This window comes from Canis lupus, chromosome 27, assembly GCF_048164855.1.
Source record: "Canis lupus baileyi chromosome 27, mCanLup2.hap1, whole genome shotgun sequence".
Lineage (NCBI taxonomy): Eukaryota > Metazoa > Chordata > Mammalia > Carnivora > Canidae > Canis > Canis lupus.
This window is the reverse complement of record NC_132864.1, coordinates 13,402,541-13,421,525: the sequence shown is the minus strand read 5'-3', so window position 1 is coordinate 13,421,525 and position 18,985 is coordinate 13,402,541. Positions and strand designations below refer to the sequence as shown.

At 41.1% G+C, this 18,985-nt stretch overlaps 1 protein-coding gene and 1 non-coding gene across 5 annotated transcripts in view; both read right to left on the bottom strand.

Annotated features, from left to right (window-relative positions):
- The window catches only part of ZCCHC8 (zinc finger CCHC-type containing 8), a 31,580-nt gene extending 12,815 nt beyond the window's left edge, over positions 1 to 18,765 (bottom strand). Inside the window, exons 1-11 of one of the 4 annotated variants that reach the window (XM_072802359.1) lie at positions 18,396 to 18,748; positions 16,901 to 16,943; positions 11,504 to 11,578; positions 9,843 to 9,948; positions 8,271 to 8,348; positions 6,690 to 6,704; positions 4,014 to 4,117; positions 3,832 to 3,897; positions 3,196 to 3,256; positions 2,603 to 2,745; positions 1,971 to 2,113 (exon numbers count right to left, since the gene is read on the bottom strand). In XM_072802359.1, coding sequence (XP_072658460.1) covers positions 1,971 to 2,113; positions 2,603 to 2,745; positions 3,196 to 3,256; positions 3,832 to 3,897; positions 4,014 to 4,117; positions 6,690 to 6,704; positions 8,271 to 8,348; positions 9,843 to 9,948; positions 11,504 to 11,578; positions 16,901 to 16,943; positions 18,396 to 18,594 — 1,033 coding nt within the window. In that variant the 5' untranslated portion in view covers positions 18,595 to 18,748. Of the gene's footprint in view, positions 1 to 1,970; positions 2,114 to 2,602; positions 2,746 to 3,195; positions 3,257 to 3,831; positions 3,898 to 4,013; positions 4,118 to 6,689; positions 6,705 to 8,270; positions 8,349 to 9,842; positions 9,949 to 11,503; positions 11,579 to 16,900; positions 16,944 to 18,395 lie in introns of all 4 variants that reach the window. The other 3 variants (XM_072802357.1, XM_072802358.1, XM_072802360.1) reach the window with 3 other exon arrangements.
- On the bottom strand, positions 10,925 to 11,059 carry LOC140619872 (small nucleolar RNA SNORA9). Its single transcript, XR_012019678.1, has one exon. It is a non-coding gene; the product is annotated as a small nucleolar RNA SNORA9 (small nucleolar RNA).
- Positions 18,766 to 18,985: the final 220 nt, after the last annotated feature.

The following is an 18,985-nucleotide window of genomic DNA, read 5'->3' as shown; positions in this document are numbered from 1 at the left end:
ATCTACCATCATTTATTTAGCCATTCTTCTTTAGGGCCTTACCACTGTTTTTAAGTTTTCATGGTCATATCCAACACTAAAAAATACGTATACATCCTTTCCTTGTGCATATGTGTGAATTATTTTTCTAGAGTAGATACCTAAGAGAGTTCTAGATCACAAGAGGCTTTATGTATTCTATATTTTTTTAAATTTTTTTTTAATTTTTATTTATTTATGATAGTCACAGAGAGAGAGAGAGAGAGAGAGAGAGAGAGAGAGAGGCAGAGACACAGGCAGAGGGAGGAGCAGGCTCCATGCACCGGGAGCCCGATGTGGGATTTGATCCTGGGTCTCCAGGATCGCACCCTGGGCCAAAGGCAGGCGCTAAACCGCTGCGCCACCCAGGGATCCCTGTATTCTATATTTCTTAATGTATTTCCTGATGAACAGATTTCTGTCACTATTTTTTTTTTAATATTTTATTTATTCATGAGAGACACACACAGAGAGAGAGAGAGAGGCAGAGATACAGGCCAAGGGAGAAGCAGGCTCCATGCAGGGAGCCCGACGTGGGACTCAACCCCAGGACCCCAGGATCACACCTTGGGCTGAAGGTGGCACTAAACCACTGGGCCACCCAAGCTGCCTGTCACTATTTCTTTTCTTTTCTTTTCTTTTTTTATAGATGAGAGACACAGAGAGAGGCAGAGACACAGGCTGAGGGAGAAGCAGGCTCCACGCTGGGAGCCTGACATGGGACCCGATCCCGGGACTCCAGGATCACACCACTCCGGGATCACACACCGAGCCAAAGGCAGACCCTCAACCACTAAGTCACCCAGGCATCCCTCTGTCACTATTTCTAAGGAAGACAAGAGCTTATGAAAACCAGTGGAAGAGCTGATGCTCTGACCTATGTAGTCACTGAGCTGGTCCAGATAATCATTTGGTAATTCTCTTTTTTTTTTTTTTTATTATTTATTATTTATGATAGTCACAGAGAGAGAGAGAGAGGCAGAGACATAGGCAGAGGGAGAAGCAGGCTCCATGCACCGGGAGCCCGACGTGGGATTCGATCCTGGGTCTCTAGGATCGCGCCCTGGGCCAAAGGCAGGCGCCAAACCGCTGCACCACCCAGGGATCCCTCATTTGGTAATTCTCAATGAAATTTTAGTTCCTTCCTTGTAAAACTAAGGAAACAGGGGTGCCTGGGTGGCTCAGGATTGGTTAAGCATCTGCCTTCGGCTCAGGTCATAATCTCAGATTCCTGGGATAGAGCCCCATGATGGGTTCCCTGCTCCGCAAGGAGCCTGCTTCTCCCTCTCCCTCTGCCTGCCACTCCCTGTGCTTGTGCACTCTGTCTCTCTCTCTCTCTCTCTCTCTGTCAAATAAATAAATAAATAATATCTTTAAAAGAGAAAACAGGGATGCCTGGGTGGCTCAGCGGTTGGGCGGCTGCCTTCGGCTCCAGTCGTGATCCTGGGATCCCGGATGGAGTCCCACATCAGGCTCCTGTGAGGCGCCTGCTTCTCCCTCTGCCTATGTCTGTCTGTCTGTCTCTCTCTCTATGTCTCTCATGAATAAATAAATAAATCTTGGGACGCCTGGGTGGCTCAGCGGTTGAGTGCTTGCCTTCGGCCCAGGGCGTGATCCTGGAGTCCCAGGATCGAGTCCCACATTGGGCTCCCTGCGTGGAGCCTGCTTCTCCTTCTGCCTGTGTCTCTGCCTCTCTCCCTCTCTGTGTCTTTCATGAATAAATAAGTAAAATCTTAAAAAATAAATTTTTAAAAAATCTTTAAATAAATAAAAACAACAAAAAAATAAACAAAGAAAAAAATAAAGAAAACACCATTGAGATATTTTCTAGTTAACTCAGCACACACTGAACAAGCCAGTCATTCCTATCAGATATTACTGTAGTTCTCTTATTAAGAAAAAAAGAAAAAAGGTAACATTTAGGCTGACTTATCTAACCTAACATACTATACCTTTTCCATCGTAGAGTGCAAGCCCTGAGTTCTCAAGTTCAGCCTCTTTGAGCCACCCTGGTGGGTACCCCAGCTGGCGCATCCGATATATAAAAGGCGGGAGGCTTTTGTCGGTCAGACCCAGCGCGTCCTGAAGTTCCTCACTGAGAAAGAACACAAGGGGAAGAAAAAATACAGGATTCTTGTTTGGATGGAAACACACACTGTCTCAAATGTTGTTGTTTTTTTTTTAAAGATTTTATTTATTTATTCATGAGAGAGAGAGAGAGAGAAGGGCAGAGACACAGGCAAAGGGAGAAGCAGGCTCCATGCAGGGAGCCCGATGTGGGACTCGATCCTGGGTCTCCATGATCAGGCCCTGGGCTGAAGGCGACGCTAAACCGCTGAGCCACCAGAGCTGCCCTGTCTCAAATGTTTTAAAACAACTATGAGTCTTAGGTCACACATGGCGACATGGCGCTTAGCAGATCCACGGGTGAGATTCCAATGAACGTTTCTGAATGAACTGGTGCATATTCTTGAAAGTTGTGCCAGAGCACCCCTATATCCTGATGAGTACCCTCAAAACACACAGGATGCTCCAATACTGCTGACATGGAAATGATATTCTATGGGAAAAATAACAGAGGTACCTAATGACTCCTGGCTTGAATCTTCCAAATCTTTCTTCCACCTCTTCTGCATGGTATCGCTGCTGGAAATTCTGGCTGTTTGTCTCGCTGCAGGCATCCATATACTCTTTTCTCTTTTCACTTATTCGAGCAGCATTCCGCGGCTAGATCACAGTGCATTTGAGAAGAACGGAAACAAGTAGTTTAGAAATATTTGAGGAGTTAAGTATACCTAAGCACTCTGTTTCAGGTCAAGCAAACAGACTATTCTAGTTTTAATATATAACAAACAAGTATAAAAAAAGAGTAAATATTTTAGAAAAATAAGCAAAGAAGCAGTCACCTTCTTACTACTCAATATTATCTTCCAATAAAATCAAGTTTTTAGAATAAACTCTAAAAAATAACTCCTGTTTCACTCATCTCAAACACAGAGCTTTTTAAAATCTAAGATCTTAAAATTTAAGTACAAATTTGAAAAGGTTTCACATTCAAGGACCAAAAGAAAGTTAACATAGCAAGTTTCTTTATCTAACGCAACACTATAAATGTGTGGAAAACATTAGGAAGTTCTAGTTCAAAGATTTTTTTTTTTTTATATGAGAAAAATTTACCATTGGGCAATCTTTCATTTGATGTTCTTCAGAACCACAATTGAAACAGTGAGGCTTTGGCCTATTTGGTCAAAAAACAAAGATGTGCATAATGTAAATGAAGACATAAAAGCAAATCAATACAATTCTCTATGACAGCAAAAGTGTACCAGAGAGACAAGAAAGCACGCAGATCCCAGATTACTAATATCTGCAGTCATGAGTACACTTTCACCTCCTGTACTCAGCAATTTAAATAAACAGTACTTTTAACCAACTCTTCTAACCAAGGACCCTTAGGCTCCCAAATGATCTGTCACCTCTGTGCTTTGTCAGTGGTTAATAATAGAACAGAGGCAAACAGATTATATTTCTTTTAGGTAACTTGGAAAGGGGCAGGTCATAATAAAGACAACAACAACGACACCTTTCCACCCACCCGAGCAATATTAGGTGTGAACTAATGAGTTCCAACAAATGGCTGACGGACTTACACATTTAATATGGCTATATATTAATATTCTAGCTTAATCTGTACTTTATTTATAGTAAGCCAGCAATGAAGAATATTAATTTTTCAAGCTAAAAGAGTTTATGGTTTTGGTTAAAAAAAAGTCTTAAAAAGAAGAAGAAAGCAAAACAACTCCCCACACAAACCTTTTTGCCTTTACTTGTATTTCTTGCCCTTCTAGAGAAACAATGTGGCTGAAGACTTGCTGGTACCTTTAGTGAATTTTATTAAGGAATAGTTATCATACTCTGCAAAATTTGGTAAGTTTTTTTAAAGGTGAACTTAATGGCAAGATGCATAAAAGATCTTCATTCACTATGTAGGATACTTGGGTATTTCCCATCCTTCGGTAAGCTGAGGGTTTTCATTTAGTAGCGGTTGCCCCAATTTATCAAGGCAAAAATTAGTAAAATACAGGACACTTCCTACAACCTGCAGAAAACAAGTCAAAAAATATTGCTATTTAAGCAGGAAAAAAAAAAGACATTAAATTATGTAAGACTATGATTAATTGTTTTAACAATTTTGGAGGATATTATTAGAAGTCATAATCAACTCCCTAGTTAAAGAAGCCAGATTCTGAGGTGTAAGCAAGAGCTGCTTCTTTAAACGCCCCTGTGTCTCCCAGGTCAGAGTTCCCCTCTGAGGAGATCATTACTATCCACTGCAGTCTCCTCAGACTTTAAAAATAAAAACTTTGACTCTCATGTTTCCCTCCAATTTCCCATCTCTTTGTTTCCCTTTGGCAGCAAGACAATTCAGAGAAGTCATCTGTGTTTACGATTTTCATCCTCCCTCCCACTCCCTTTTTTTTCCCCTCTGATTCTGGGGGAAATTTTCACATGGAGAAGTTGAAAAAAATGGTAGAGAACACCCAAGTACTTACTCTCCACCTAGATTCAACAATTGTTGGGATCTTCCATGTATGTGTGTGCCCACATGCATGTGTGCGCTCTCTCTCGCACACACATGCGCTTACTTTTCACTGAGTTATTGGAAGAAAGTAAGCCACGACCATTAACTTAGTCTAAGCCAATATTTTCTCTCGCCTGAGATTAACGTAGTAACTTCCTAACTGGTTTTCAGCTTCCACAGATAACCAGCCAGACTATTGTCATGACCCTTCACCTCTGAACACTTCAGGATGGATCTTCTGAGGATAAGAACATTCTTCTTTTTTTTTTTTTTTTGAACATTCTTCTACAAGACACAATACCACTGTCACACCTAAGAAAATTAATAAATCCTTGATATCATCTATATCCAATCCATACTATTTTCCCAACTGTCCCCAAAATGCCTTTTTTTTTTTCTAAGCCAGGATTTAAGGTTCATATGCTGCATTCAGATGTTATGTCCTTTTAGTCTCGGGATGCCTGGGTGGCTCAGCGGTTGAGCATCTGCCTTCGGCTCAGGACATGATCCCAGAATTCCAGGATCGAGTCCCACGTCGGGCTCCCTGCATGGAGCCTGCTTCTCCCTATGTCTCTGCCTCTCTCTGTGTCTCTCATGAATAAATAAATAAAATCTTTTTTTTTTTTTTAAGATTTTATTTATTTATTCATGAGAGAGAGAGAGGCACAGACACAGGCAGAGGGAGAAGCAGGCTCCATGCAGGGAGCCCGACGTGGGACTCGATCCTGGGTCTCTAGGATCACGCCCTGGGCCGAAGGCGGCGCTAAACCGCTAAGCCACCAGGGCTGCCCAATAAATAAATCTTTAAAAAAAATAAGTCATTTTATTAGTCTCTTTTAATCTGGAATAGTCCTCCACTTCTTTTTTCTTTGATCCCTGCCAATCCCTCTTGAACATCTATCTCCAGGAAGGCTTCCGTTCCTTTATGGTGCTACGTTCCCCAGTGACCCCCACACGGCCACATTGACTGGATAGCTCAGTCTTCGTCTCAACCTGTGAGCAACAATCGACACAGGGGATTCCTCCTTCCTCAGAGAAACCTCTAGGCTTCTAGGACACATGCTCCAGTTTTCTTCCTACCCTGCTGACTAGTCCTCCTCAACTCTCCATCTTCTGTGAGACTTGGCCTCAGTCATCCTCTCTAACCTGCACTCTCGAAGTGGTTGCCCAGGCCCATGGTACGAAGGACTATTACATGCTGACAACCCCCAGACATCCAGTTCTGCCTCCTAAACTCCAATCTTGTATATTCAAGTGTCAATTGACAGCTCTCCTGGACACGTAAGAGGCATCTCAAACTCACCTACCTAAAATAGCACTGGGATTCCCATTCCCTTCCAAACCCGCTCCTCCTGCCAGTTTCCCATCACAGAAAAGGTGAGGACATTCTTCCAGCTGCTCAGTTCAAAAACCTGAGTCATTCTGACTTCTGTTTCGCTTTCGCTTCTATACATCCAATTCATCAACACATTTGATGAGTTCTATTTTCAAGGTATACCCAGTTCTAACCACTTCTCACCTCCGCCACTGGCTCTTTAGACTGACTAACCTGCCATGTTCTCTCACCTGAGATCAATCTATTAACTTTCTAACTGGCTTCCAGCTTCCACATGTAAACCAGATACAGACTATCTTCCACAGAGAAGCCAGTTCTTCTAAAAATTCAAGTCGTATCATGTCACATACTTAAAATCCTCCAGTGGCTTGTCATCTCACTCAGAGTAAAACCCAAAGCCCTCACTATGACTTATGAGGTAACGTAAAGATTTAACTATGTTCTATGGGCGCCGGGGTGGCTCAGCTGGTTAAGCATCTGCCTTCAGCTTGGGTCTTGAGATCCAGCCTCACATCTGGCTCCCTGCTCAGTGGAGGGCCTGCTTCTCCCTCTCCTACTGCCTCTCTCCCCCTGCTTGTACTCTCTCTCAAATAAATAAATAAAATCTTTAAAAATATATAAATAAATAAATCTATCTTATGTCCCAGGGTCAGAAGGCCTGGCTTTGTCGCTTACTAGCTAAGGGACCAATGGCAAGTTACTTAGCTTTCCATGTCTGTTTCCTCATATGTAAAATGAGAATAATAATAGTACCTTCATGAGCAGTGTCTGTAAAGAGATTAGAAAAGTACTTGATACATAGTGAGCAACCTCTAAGTGTCTGCTTCTGCCCCAGGGGTTTCCACTTACTTTTTCTACAGCCTGGAGTACTCTTCATTCAAACTACACTATAGCTCACTCCCTCAATTTATTCAGGTCTCAGCTCAGAGAGGCTGTCACCATCTACTCACTCTACAAACCAAATGCCCACAGCTACCCTCGAACTCCTTATGCTGATCTAGTTTTTTCAGAACACTGCTTTCCCCCATTAGGATGTAATTTAATGACAGCAGAGACTTAGCCCTTCTTTTTCATTGCTGTGTCCCTGGAATCCAAAAGGGATAATAATAATAATATAAATATTTATTCTTTATTAAAAGACTAAATCATACATAAATTTATCCCTTTCCAGGCAGGTGTTACCCTAAATCCCAGAACCCTGGAGTAGGATGGGACATGAAAAGTTATGTAGTTCAAATTTTTTCTTTAGGGATGCCTGGGTGGCTCAGCGGTTGAGCATCTGCCTTCGGCCCAGGGTTGATCCTGGAGCTCGGGATCGAGTCCCACATTGGGCTCCCTGCATGGAACCTGCTTCTCCCTCTGCCTCTCTCGCTCTCTTTGTCTCTCATGAATAAATAATATCTTTAAAAAATTTTTTTTCTTTAAAGTGCCTTGAGTTTTTACAGTGACATGGAATTTGCTGGTTTTTTTGTTTTTGTTTTTTTTTTAATAAGACCTACTCCACTTCATTTTCACATCTCTGACAGAAATTTGCGCTAAAATTTGAGTTGCAATGTGCCTGTTTATAGTTCATCCAGTCACTGGTCCTGGTTCTGCCACCTGGCACTACAGTGATCTAAAAATGACACCTTTTGCAAACAACAGACTTTATTACATTTGCAGAGATGTGATATCCCCTGTCAATCTCTTCAGCAATGCTGGGGGCTCTTCATCACCCCAGCAGCCCCATGTCTTCAAGACTGTGGACTATCAATGGGGCACAACACTCCCTAAACATAAAAACTAGTCTGCCTTCAACAGAATCTAGGATTACATCATCTTCCTTAAAAAACCTCTAAGTTGCAAAATCACAGCACTCAAATGCACTGACAGTGAAATTCCGCCTAGGTGCAGAAAGGCCTAAATGTAGGCTTATCTCTGTTATGCTGCTTCTATTTTTCACCCACCATTTGAGCTTGTCAACATTTTTATCTATCTGCCATCTGTTATATTAGTTACTTATCCATCCCCTCTCAGCTTCAGCCATCTGTAAGTGCACCATGCACACATTCTAGATCATCATCCACATTCACGAACATCAACAAAATAAGGTTTGTCAGGACAAAAATAAAGTCCTCCAAAGTATGTCTATTGCATATGCAATAGGTATTAAAAAGCAAACTATACTATTTAGAGGCTGAAGTCTATACCACTGTTTATAACAAATTTCATGAAAGGATGGTGATCATTTGATGACATATGGCTATACCATCTAATCATTTCAATGCCACCCAAATGACACAGGATAGGAAACATGTTATCTACAGAATTCAAAACTAAAATATCCAAACTTACACTGAAAGCTTCCTTGTTGTTTTCAATGGCACAGGATTCTTCTACTTTATGGTCCTCTTCTAGCATAACACTAGATGGCTAGTGCAAAGAAAAACACATTACAAAAGGTAACCAATTTTTAACAACTTCAAATCTCAAATATTAGAAATTTAAATACACCCCTTTATCTTCTAATATATACCACTAAGGTATATAAAGTTTTTAATTCATCATTGTCATAGGGTAAATTTAGAGGCTAAAAATGTTTATGAAATAAATTTCACAAGCAGGAAAATTTAAAAATTATAAGACACAAAAGACAGCACCTTCTGAAGCATTAGTGTACATTATGCTTTCATGTTATTGAATATTAATTTATTTATTAAATTTAATGAATTAAATATTTAAACTCTCAATGCTTAAATTGGCAGAATTTATCTTGAAATCAGATAACCAGAAAGATAAAAAAAAATATGTGATTCTACATTACTGGTCAATATGGATAATATAACTCTCATAGAACTCACACCACTATAAAATTCTAAAGTGCTCCTTTAATAAAAAATTAGGTAATATTCAGTGTGGTTATTATTAAATGCATTCTGTTTCTTGAATCTTTAAAAATTGTATATGATACATGAAAACTAAAGGTGGTGAAAATGTAATCAGAACACTGTTCCCCAACCTGAGGATAAACAGCTAACAATCCTTATTTGAAGGACTCTACTTACCTTAATTTTCAATTAAAAAAAAAGAAAAAAAAAAACCTCCAAAAAAAAAGCCCGAAACCATAATTCTGATTTTTTTAAAATATTAAATTCAGGGCAGCCCGGGTGGCTCAGCGGTTTAGCGCCACCTTCAGCCCAGGGTGTGATCCTGGAGACCCAGGATCGAGTCCCAAATCGGGCTTCCTGTATGGTGCCTGCTTCTCCCTCTGCCTGTGTCTCTGCCTCTCTGTTTCTCATGAATAAATAAAATAATAAATAAATAAATAAATAAATAAATAAATAAATAAATATTAAATTCATGCTCTAATAGTCACATAGTAAAATTTCGGAGATTTCTTTGGACATGCTACCGATTTTTTCCCAACAAATAGAAGGGGAAAAAAGAATGGCATGGGAACCTGTTTGGTTTTTAGAGAAAAATAATTCATCTTTTATAAACTCCAAAAATAGATTTTTTTTTTCTGGCTTAAAATTAATGTTTTGCCCCAAACCATGTGTCCAAGTGAGGAAATGGGAAAAAAACTAATTTTGAGTGAAGCCAGGTCTGAATACAACTCCCCTGAGGAAAGGAGCCACACAGTGCAAAAGAAGTCGCTGTGGTGACATTGGTCAGATCAGTGAAGGAAGCTGAACTGAAGGATGGGAAGAGAATAAACAATCTTAACAACCTTGTTATTTTTAAGTTATAGTTGACATACATTATATTAGGTTCAGGTGTAGGACATAATGGTTTCCATTTTATCATTTTCATTTTGATACAAGAGGATCCCTATGGTCTAACAATTGGCAGTGAAAAGCATAACCTAAAAAAAAAAAAAAAAAAAGCATAACCTATCAATCTTAAAGTCTCTTAAGTTTGAAATACCTGGGGCAAAAGATTAAAGGAAGTCTTTTCCACGTCATTTTTCTGCTGTTCCTCAAATCTTTTTACTAAATTTGATACAAATTCCTCTATTTCTTGATGATATTGCCTGCATGAGAGGACACAACAATCAGAACCCAGAGTAAATACTGAAACAACTACAGTCTTACACGTTATTAGAAGATGTCAGGAGTAAATTCTGTTAATCTGTTCTTCAGTGATTTATCTAATCACTGACTATAACACTCAGGAACATATTTCTTAAGAAAAAAACCACACATTGTTGCTGAGTGAATAAAATGACTATAACCTCACTCAGTGTTTGGCATGTAACAGTGGCAAACATTTGTGCTGAGAATAGATAGATTTTATTTATAAATTTTACACACTTGAATTTTGAATACATAATCCATGTAAAACACAGTTCAAAATCCAAAAGAAGTAAAAGGATTATGTAATGAAAAGCTTCCTTCCTGGCTGTGTTCTAGCCACCTATCTCTGCAATGCAAAGACAACCAACACAGATTCTTCCCTACCTTCCTCCCAGATACTCCCTATGCACATATAAGAAAACACCTATATAAATGTTCAGCTGGGGAAAAAAAATGTAATAGAAACACAACGTGAAGTAGCAAAACTACTGAGGTCCACCTACTCCAACTTTCCAGGTCAAGAACTGCCTTCATCACATATTTGTTAACACTCGTTCAGGAGGTGCCAAAGGAGAGACCAGTTTAGGCTGCAGTGGGGCAGCCAACTTGCTCTTCACCAGACTTGATCTTTCAGGTCCCTTTAGCTCTGACATTCTAAGATTTCTGCAAGCAAAATGGTAGATATATGGTGCAGAAATGAGATTGCCATGAGCTACAGGAGATGCTGATTCAAATCCGATGGTGACAGCAGTGCTAGTGCCCAGTACCTTGCTACTGCCACACTCACCATCCGGTGTCCCCACACCTCAGAGCCTTGGGTTCCACCTGGGCTGAGATAAAGTAAGTAATGGGCCTGCCACACAGCTAACACTCTATATATGGTTCCCATAACCTTCTTTACCTTGCCTACAGTAAGCCAGTAGAAGGGCAACCAATTGTCTGAAATGTCTAGGACCATGTTCTGAGGAAGAGATAGGGCACAGCCTCAAACCATTTCAGGACATTCTAGCAAGCACTGCAGAAACGCACAGAGTCACCCGAGACCCAAGCATGCTGGAAAGCTTGCAAAGGTCTAAGTCTCACACTCACAAACATAAAATCATGTGGCTAAGTTTTAAAGAGAGCCAACAGGGTAAAAGTTCCTAATTTGGGGGGGGGGGGGATCCATTCATTACTTACTGCTGTGGTGGCAGTTGTCATGTTTATTAGAGACTATTACGGGTGCTCATTTAGCTGGCTATCTAAGAAATAGTTATTATTAGTATCCTGTTTCCCATTAACGAAACTGATACACAGACAGGGTTGTGACCTGCCCAGATTCGCCGTATGTAGAAAGTAGGGGCTCAGTTTCAAATTCAGGTTTACAGATGCTAATGTCCTTAGTCTTAATCATGATTCCCTAAATTTTAAATACAGATGGAATTAAATACAAATGAAAACAGTACACTTATAGAAGACATTGTTTCATAAACATATTAACTCATCATATGTAGAAAAGGGAAAATTACTTACTTTGAAATAACATTGTTCATAAATAGAATCTGTAATAAAGGTCCATCTAACTTAGTATTGTTCACCAATATTCCACTAAAACAGAAGTTAAAACATATTCTTAGAAGATATTAAAGCTCATAAACGTATAAACACATAACTTTTTAAAGTATTAAGTACCAAAGACTACAGAATATTTTACAAATAAGATCAAGAACCACCAAGAACTGTTTTCTCAAGAAAAATCTGTTTCAGGGACATCTAGGTGGCTCAGTGGTTGAGTGTTTGCCTTCAGCTAGGGTCCCCTGATCCTGGGGTCCTGGGATTGAGTCCCGCATCCGGCTCCCTATGGGGAGCCTGCTTCTCCCTCTGCCTACATCTCTGCCTCTCTCATGAATAAATAAAATCTTAAAAAATATATATCTAAGTTTTCACAAAATTTTACCAATTTTAATGGTTTTACATAAACCTCTATGTAAAACCCTCTATCCCTTACATATTTTTAAAAATATTTCACATAAAATTTAAAACCACAGTTAATCTTTCAGTTTTCAAACAAAAAAAAATTCCTTATCTAATGGCTAGTTCCTTTACAGACTATGGGAAGGGAGGGTCTGGATAAACTAGCAGATTACAAGAATATATTTCTAAAAAAATCAGAATGAATTTAGCTTAGGAATATATAGGAAAATGAAACAGTTTATAAATATATGGACAGCCTCTTAGAGCAGAGCACCTTCCAATATTCCAAATCCCAGATTCTAAAGCAGAGATATAAAAAAGTATGCTGTTCTTAGATTTGATTTTCAAATACTGGGGGGAAAAGTAGAATGTGGCCCCAAGACCTGCACAATATCCCAGTGGTAACCTGGACCAGCTGAGTCTCAGATTCCTCCTCTTCCCACCTGCCTCCTAGTCCTTTACCTACACAGCATGTGAAATAAATCAGTCTAAATTTGGAATTGCTTGCATCAAGAAACAAAATTAAATAATATGGAGAAGTTCAGAAGCTTATTTGAATTTGCACAAACTTCTCTTTTTAAAAATACATAATGTCTTGAAGTGCCTGGGTGGCTTAGTGGGTTTAGCATCTGAGGCTGCTTGATTTCGATGTCATGAGATTGGCCCCTTGCTGAGCTCCATGCTCGCAGCAGAGTCTGCCTGAGTTCCCTCCCTCCATCTTCTCTTTCTAAAATGAATAAATCTTAAAAAAAAAAAAAAAAAAGACTTTTTTGGGGGGCACCTAAGGTGGCAGAACTGGTTAAGTGACCAACCCTTGGTTTTGGCTCAGGTCATGATCTCAGGGTTCTGGGAATCAAGCCCAGGGAAGGGCTCAGCACTGAGGCACTCAGTGCAGGATAGGCTTAAGACTTTCTCTGCCCCTCTCCCTGATCTCCTGTGCACTCACATGAGAGCGCTTGTGCTCTAAAATTAAAAAAAAAAAAAACCAAAACCATGATGTTTTAAAAAACCACATGCAATTATTGTATGGTCCTTTTTTTTTTTTTTAATTTTATTTATTTATGATAGTCACAGAGAGAGAGAGAGAGAGAGGCAGAGACACAGGCAGAGGGAGAAGCAGGCTCCATGCACCGGGAGCCTGATGTGGGATTCGATCCCGGGTCTCCAGGATCGCGCCCTGGGCCAAAGGCAGGCGCCAAACCGCTGCGCCACCCAGGGATCCCCCCCCCCTTTTTTTTTAAAGATTTTTATTTATTTATTCATGAGAGACCCAGAGAGAGAGAGAGAGAGAGAGAAAGAGAGAGAGAGAGGCAGAGACACAGGCAGAGGAAGAAGCAGGCTCCACGCAGGGAGCCCAATGCGGGACTCGATCCCAGGATCCTGGGATCACGACCTGAGCCAAAGGCAGGTGCTAAACCACTGAGCCACCCAGGGATCCCCAGTTGTACGGTACTCGACTAGAGTCCAATTTGAGCGACCAGCTATAGACATTCAGTTGGGGAAATCTGAATATGGACTGAGGTGGGAATGTTATTTAAAAAATCATACCAGGGACACCTGTGTGGTTCAATGGTTGAGCATCTGCCTTCGGCCCAGGGCCTGATCCTGGAGTCCCGGGATCAAGTCCCACATCAAGCTCCCTGCATGGAGCCTGCTTTTCCCCCTGCCTCTCTATGTCTTTCATGAATAAATAAATAAAATATTTAAAAAACAAAACAGGGCAGCCCCAGAGTGGCTTGGCAGTTTAGTGCCTGCCTTCAGTCCAGGGCCTGATCCTGGAGACCTGGGATCGAGTCCCACGTCCGGCTCCCTGCATGGAGCCTGCTTCTCCTTCTGCCTGTGTCTCTGCCTCTCTCTCTCTCTCTCTCTCTCTGTGTCTCTCATGAATAGATAAATAAAATATTAAGAAAAAAAAAGAAATCTGTAAAACAAACAAACAAACAAACAAACAAAAAAACAAAACAAAACCAGTGGGCAGCCCAGGTGGCTCAACGGTTTAGCGCCACCTTCAGCCCAGGGTGTGATCCTGGAGACCCAGGATCGAGTCCTGCGTCAGGTTTCCTTCATGGAGTCCGTTTCTCCCTCTGCCTATGTCTCTGCCTCTCTCTCTCTTTGTGTCTCTCTCATGAATAAATAAGTCAAATCTTAAAAAAAAAAATCATACCAGATACTGTGATGGTGGTGGTGTGATTATGCATGACAAAGTCTTGATTTAAAAAGTTACATGCTGAAATATTTAAGGTAAAATGTGTATGTGGGATGAAAAGGAAATATGAAAAAAAAAAAAAGAAAAGGAAATATGGCCAAATATTAACTGTTAAATATAGTAATGAAAAACCCTGGTATTAATTGTAATATTTATTTTCCAGACGTTTGCAACTTTTTTTTTTAACATTTATTTATTCATAGAGACAGAGAGAGACAGAGAGAGAAGCAGAGACAGAGGCAGAGGCAGAGGCAGAGGGAGAGGTAGAGGGAGAAGCAGGCTCTATAAAGGGAGCCTGATGCCGGACTCGATCCCGGGAGACCAGGATCATGTCCTGGGCCAAAGGCAGGTGCTAAAGCACTGAGCCACCACCCAGGGATCCCCACAACTTTTCATAATATAAAGTTAAAAGTGTTTATTGCACAAAAAGGGGAGAAACTCCTGATCATGACAGTTCCAAAAATAAGGATTAAACCAAAAGGCTTGTGGTACAAATTTTACCTAAATAATTTTATTTCTTGTTTTTAAGTTTCCTGTAGAATGTTTTATCAGTCTGACAACATGAAGAGCACTAATTCTAAAAAGAAAATTTTTTTCTTTTTCTTTTTTAGAAAATTTTAATTTATTCCTTTTTTAGGACACTAATGCTTGCCTCAGGTATTGGCAAAGCCCACAATGCTATCATTTAAATGGGTGATTATAACCCCTTTATAAATGAGTATTTGTTTAAATTATCAACTCAGTTAGAAAGTCTGCTTATCAGGCGCCTGGGTGGCTCAGTGTTGAGCATCTATCTGCCTTTGGCTCAGGGCATGATCCTGGGGTCCTGGGATGGAGTCCCAGCTCCCTGTGGGGAGCCTGCTTCTCCCTCTGCCTGTCTCTGCCTCTCTCTCTGTGTCTCTCATGAATAAATAAAATCTTTTTTCAAAAAGTGCTTATTTTTAAATATTTTAAAAATTATGATTTTTGAGGAATCCCAGTTCTATTCAATATATTTAATATCTAACCATAAACAAGTTTAAATCCACTAGTATGCTCACATTGAGAAGTGAGGTAAGGCATACAGAGGCTTCCAAAATACATCTGAATTCTGAAATTTTAAACTTTTAGTCATCAATGTAGCTGGTTACTTCAGCTGGTTCCAAAGACAAAAAACTCCATGTGACATTGGATCATGGGCCCCCAAAATTCTGAAAGCCTGACAATACTATTCCACATAATAAGGCTGTCCTTTGACAAATATTTTATTTTTTTTATTTTTTATTTTTATTTATTTATGATAGTCACACACACAGAGAGAGAGAGAGAGAGAGAGAGGCAGAGACATAGAGGGAAAAGCAGGCTCCATCCGGGAGCCCGACGTGGGATTCGATCCCGGGTCTCCAGGATCACACCCTGGGCCAAAGGCAGGCGCCAAACCGCTGCGCCACCCAGGGATCCCTGACAAATATTTTAGATTCATATTACGGGAAATGAGCATTTACTCCTTTTTAATTTTTTTTTTGTTCTTTCTAAAATTTTTTAAAAGATTTTATTTACTTATTCATGAGAGACACAGAGAGCAGAGGCAGAGACATAGGCAGAGGGAGAAGCAGGCTCCATGCAGGGAGCCCGATGTGGAACTTCATCCTGAGGCCGAGGGATCACGTCCTGAGCCAAAGGCAGACGCTCAAATGCTGAGCCACCGCTCAAATGCTGAGCCACCTAGGTGTCCTATACTCTTAAAGTCAGATGTCTGAATGCAAACCTACTCGTTGTACTTTCTTCAAAAGCAGTCATTTCTCTTTTCCTAAAATGAAATCTTGTATCATTTCTATTTAGGAAAACATCTTTTTTTTTTTTTTTTCTTTTTTTTTTTATTAATTTATTTATTTATTTATGATAGTCACACAGAGAGAGAGAGAGGCAGAGACACAGGCAGAGGGAGAAGCAGGCTCCACGCACCGGGAGCCCGACATGGGACTCGATCCCGGGTCTCCAGGATCGCGCCCTGGGCCAAAGGCAGGCGCCAAACCGCTGCGCCACCCAGGGATCCCCTATTTAGGAAAACATCTTAACCGTGTAAATAAATCTTCACCTAGTGTAATACTATAATATTAATCCTAGAATAACTCCAATATTTGTGGAGTAAGAACGGCTAGGTTGGCAACTTGCCTGTTCTGAATATTAAGTCAAAATTTTCTGGATATGTTTCACAAATATTTTTAGCCAGTAAGTCAGTTTAAAAGTTACTCAGGTATACAACATAATGGTTCAATATTTGTGTATGTTGTGAAATGATCAGTGCAATAAATCTAGTTAACATCTACCCCGCAAATAAACCAATAAATTAATTTAAAATTTAATGCAGGGACACCTGTGTGGCTCAGTGGTTTAGAGCCTCCCTTCAGCCCAGGGCACAATCCTGGAGTCCCGGGGTAGAGTCCCACATTGGGCTCCCTGCATGGAGACTGCTTCTCCCTCTGTCTGTGTCTCTGCCTCTCTCTCTCTTTCTCCCTGTCTCTCATGAATAAATAAATAAAATCTTTTAAAAAAAATAAAAATTTAATACAATTTTAACTGTATTCAAATAAACTAAAAAATTCAAATTTTACCTCCAGAAATTAAAAGTAAAGGATCATGACTGATTTTTTCAGAGTACACTGAACAAATAAAAACAATACAAAAATCCTAAATACTTTGTACAAAGAAATTGTAGCTACATATTCAATATTAATAAAGGACAATGATGTAAGTGCAATATCTCATACCTTGGTCGAGTCAGAATGTTCAATTTTCTTTTAAGTTGTTGATGTTATTACTTGTTAAGGAATATAAGCCCTCATTAAACAGAATCACAAACATCATAAAACTCAACTACTCACTCCTACTTTAGGTGTCAGAATGTTAAAAGACCTGCAAATATTTTGAGGATGATACACTTAACGGAGCTCCTATTTTGTTGTAGAACTAGGCATTTAAACCTAAAAATTAAAATAGTTTTCTCATCTCTTCTAACTTAGATATTCTAAGGCAGGGTCATGTAGTTCAAAAGTGACTAACCAAACCAAAAATGTTATTCAGAGAGTGACACCCCATCAAAATTTAAACAGCAATTCATTTTAAGAAAAAGCAGCATGGGACGCCAGGGTGGCTCAGTTGGTTAAGCATCCCACTCTTGATTTAGGCTCAGGTCAGGAGCCTGCTTAAAATTCTCCATCTGCCTCTACACCCCCCGCCACTTGTGCACGCACTCTCTCTCTAAAAAATAAAATAAATAAATAAATAAATAAATAATAATAATAATAAAAAGAGCAGCCTGATAAGCGATAAAGTCAATATGGTAAAACAAAGTCCTGATGACAAAAGAATCTAGGATAGAATCTTTGGGTGTTCACCTTACAATCCTTTCAACTTTTCTGTATTTTGAAATCTCACATATTAAAAGGCAAAGGAAAAAAGCATCATGAAAAACAAATCAAACTTCAAAAACCCTTAAAGATGATTTACCAACCGCTTTTAGGGGTTTATTTTAAACGGGAAACTATGTGAACCCGAAATCACCCGCATATAGTTTCAAAAAAAAAACGAAAACAAAACCACTCTCTAAGAACGTAAATAAACATACTAACTAATCTTGCTAGAAAGGCTGTCATCATGTAACTAAGCCAAACGGAAACTTATTTGGCGCGTTTTTCCTAAAGCTTGGCAACGCACCTTCAGCACGGAAGGTATTTCAAAGTTGAAGAACTTTAAAACGAATCCACCCAACTCTATCAGGCAACTGGCCATTCCTCTGTGCACGCCTCGGCTCCTTAAAAGCCCCGACCCCGCACCCTGACCACTGGCTTCTACCCCACTGTAGAGCACAGATCCACGCGAAGGTCTGAGCAGCCGGCTCTCTCCTACTGACAAACTACAAAATGACTGCATCAACTTGGGCTCGGCTGTAAAAAACACAACACAAGTGAAAGCGGATAAGGACTTGAGAGCGGACGAGTGGTGGCCAGCCTACAACCTAGCAGTCTGAAGGCATCCCAAAAACCCAGCCCCAGCTTGGGGGTGGGGGAGGCCGGCGAGGAGCGCGTCCAGTCCAGGACGCGGGCCCCCGGGGCAGCGCACGCGAGCCGAACCCTCCGTCCTCCGCCCGCCAGCGGCGACGAGACGACTCGGGAATCCTGGCCCCCCCGGAATCTCCGCCGCGCCCTCCCAGACAGGCCGCCCACCGCACGCCGGCGAGCCGGCCCGAGCGAGCGGGAAGGATATTCTCGGCGCGGAGCTGCTCGATGGTTTCCTCGCACTGCCGAAGCCGCTCCCGTAGCTCCGCGTCGCCGGCCCCATGCTCGTCCTCCTCGTCGCCGTCGTCGTCCTTGAAGCGGGTGTGAACGGGCTTCGGAATCGAGTCCTCTGGGTGGTCAAACGCCTCGAACAGCTCTAGGTCGCCAAAATCCACCTCCGCCGCCATGTTGGGCTGTGGGAGAGATTCGAGAAGAGGCGGAGCTGGCCGCCGGCCCGGGGGCGATGGTTGTAGGGCGGCACCGCTCGCTGGGGCTCGGACCGCGCCAAGCCACCCGGTAGATTTTCTCCAAACGTAGGCCGCCGAAGCTGCACAAGGGGCGGGTCAGCCCCGAGAGACTACGACTCCCAGAATGCAATGGCGTCGCTCAGCGTCACTTCCGAGATTGCTAGGGAGCATGGCATGCTGGGACACATGGTTTCTAAGCGCCCGTTAACTCATTGTTTGCATTGCATAGTGGGATTGTTCCTTTTTAAACGTGCAGAAAACATGCCTAGATCAGAATGTGTTAAAACAATGTACATTGTTCCTGTGAAGCGTCTAAGGCTGAAAAATCAGA